The sequence below is a fragment of the Penaeus chinensis genome, chromosome 29 (genome assembly GCF_019202785.1).
Source record: "Penaeus chinensis breed Huanghai No. 1 chromosome 29, ASM1920278v2, whole genome shotgun sequence".
NCBI lineage: Eukaryota > Metazoa > Arthropoda > Malacostraca > Decapoda > Penaeidae > Penaeus > Penaeus chinensis.
In genome coordinates, this window is record NC_061847.1 from 7,573,110 (window position 1) to 7,575,609 (window position 2,500).

Consider the following 2,500-nt stretch of genomic DNA (forward strand, 5'->3'; position numbering starts at 1 on the left):
TATATATATATATATATATATATATATATATACATATACACATGTATATATATGTGTGTGTGAATACAAGTATATATATATATATATATATATATATATATATATATATATATATATATATATATATATACACATATATATGTATATATATGTATGTATGTATATACTTATATATACGTGTATGCAAATATTAATATATATATATATATATATATATATATATATATATATATATATGATATATACACATATATCATATATATACATATGTATATAAATGCATACATATATATACATATATATTTATATATATATTATGTATACATATGTGTGTGTATATATCCGCATATTTACATACACACACACACACACACACACTCACAAATAACATGAGTGTGCGCGTGTGTGCAACATATATGTGCATGCTCCAATAAACGAAGGAATTCATAGAATTATAACATTATAATCATTGTGCACTGAGAGAAAATAAAAAGTTGGAGGGTATAAAAAGGGAAGCATTAAAAACATCTACTTATATCATAATCACAGAGAAACTTATAATACTTGTTCCTTATTTGTCATCGAATCATCGATGAAGGTATTACGACGTAACAAAAGTTGTTTTAGAAAAAATAAAGATTCATCTAATCTTAATTTCCGGAAGTGATAAATCGCCCTTTCTTCCAAAGAACTTGCAGCGAAAGAAGCTGGTACCTCCAGTGCCTTACCGAAGGCCAAATGATGAAGCATAAAAACGTCGACAGCCCCTTACTTAAGAATATCTCTTCTGCAACAGGAGATAAACTCACTGCAACAATTATACTTCAGCGCCCAGTGGTGAGCCACTAATATGACTTTCTTGGTTCCTTAAAGATGTTTCTTCTACGTTGGCTAGCTGAGGAGGAAGGTTGTAATATGGGAAAACAGCAAGCTATTTATCTAAGAGAGAGAGAGAAAAGGAAAACAGCAAAGCTTTGATGCCAGTTAACGTGTATCGCATTTTCTAATGATCTCTGTTCATTTTTAGCTAGTTGTTTTTCTGTAGATATTTTGAAACAGTATTCAACTCGTCGGTGTTTTTCAGGTTATATTGGCAGTCACGAGGACACTTATGTCGATGGTAGCGGCAGTGGAGGAGACGGTGGTGGAAGTGGTTGGTTATTTGGCGGAAGTAGCGGAGGTGGAGGACACGGAGGCGGTGGATTTGGTGGTAGTAGAGGCGGCGGCGGTGGGTATGGCGGAGGCAACGGAGGAGGAAGCGGCAGTGGCAGTGTAGTTTCTGGAATTCTCTTTGGTGGAGGTGGCGGCGGTGGCCACGGAAGCGGAGACAGTTTTGGAGGTGGAAGTGGAGGCGGCTTCGGGGGTAATCATGGAAGTGGAAGTGGAGGCGGAGGAAGCAGCGGATATGGAGGATAAAGCGGAAAAGAAAAGACTTATTCTTAGATGCATTAAAGTAAAATGAATTGACACCTGTTTTATCTAACTGAATTTCGTCCAGAGCAAACACACATTTAAGTTCTAGTACAAGTTCATAATTAAAGTTAGCCACAGATTATTCAGATACTCTGATAAAAGGTTTAAAGGCAAAATAAAACAAAATTATGCAGAATCATTATTAAACCTAAACCTCAACATAAAAAGAAAAGCCTCATTTCTTTTGAGACGTTTAATTAAAGATTCACGAATTCAGATGAGAAGGAAGTAGAAGGAAAATCTAGAAAAAGAGGCAAAAAAAAAAGAAAAAGAAGAAAGAAAACGGTGAAAAATAATATATATATCACACATACAGTTGATTTACCGCTAACAAAGCAAATATATGTAAGTTAAAAAAAAAGGAAAAGCTAAAAGGTTCTCACAGATGGTTAGCAGGCAAACACAGACATACCCGTGACTTTATTTACCGATCTTACAATATTTTTGTTTTTTTGTTTTTTCTAATACTGTTATGATTAGTGTTAAACAGTATTCAGTGCAAGGAATGTAAATTATATATATATATATATATATATATATATATATATATATTTATATATATATTGATTTATATATGAAAAAGAAATTATATTTTCACATGGTTACTATTGTTTTGATGTTTTTGTATCATCTGGGAGAGAATGTGAAGCTAAAGCATTTACCGAACTGTGACTCGTTTTTTTACTGACATAATGTTAAGTGAAATTGTAGAAGTATATAAATGTATGAATATATGATTATATGTATATGAATATGTACGTAAATACAGAATGTATGTATATACACATGTACAAATACATGCATATATGTATCTATTCAATTATATACTTATATATATTTATTGTACATATATACATACACATGTATATCTACACGTGTGTGTATCTATATACTCATAAATGTGTGTGTATATATATATATATATATATATATATATATGTATATATATATATATATATATATATATATATATATATATATATATGTATACATACACACATATATAAACAGTAACACACAGACGCAC

The 2,500-nt window shown here is 31.0% G+C and overlaps 1 protein-coding gene across 1 annotated transcript; it reads left to right on the top strand.

The window, feature by feature from the left end:
* Window positions 1–738: 738 nt before the first annotated feature.
* Window positions 739–1,416, top strand: LOC125040325 (glycine-rich cell wall structural protein-like). The gene is made up of 2 exons (XM_047634879.1): window positions 739–837; window positions 1,060–1,416. Exons 1-2 carry the CDS (start codon window positions 739–741, stop codon window positions 1,414–1,416), a joined length of 456 nt encoding a protein of 151 aa, XP_047490835.1.
* The last annotated feature ends 1,084 nt before the right edge of the window (window positions 1,417–2,500 follow it).

Bases quoted from the DNA above. Each gene is read 5' to 3' on its own strand.
- LOC125040325 (XM_047634879.1), top strand. From the start codon at position 739: ATGATGAAGCATAAAAACGTCGACAGCCCCTTACTTAAGAATATCTCT. The intron at 838-1,059 runs GTGAGCCACTAA...ATTTTGAAACAG, and splicing joins TTATACTTCAGCGCCCAGTG to TATTCAACTCGTCGGTGTTT.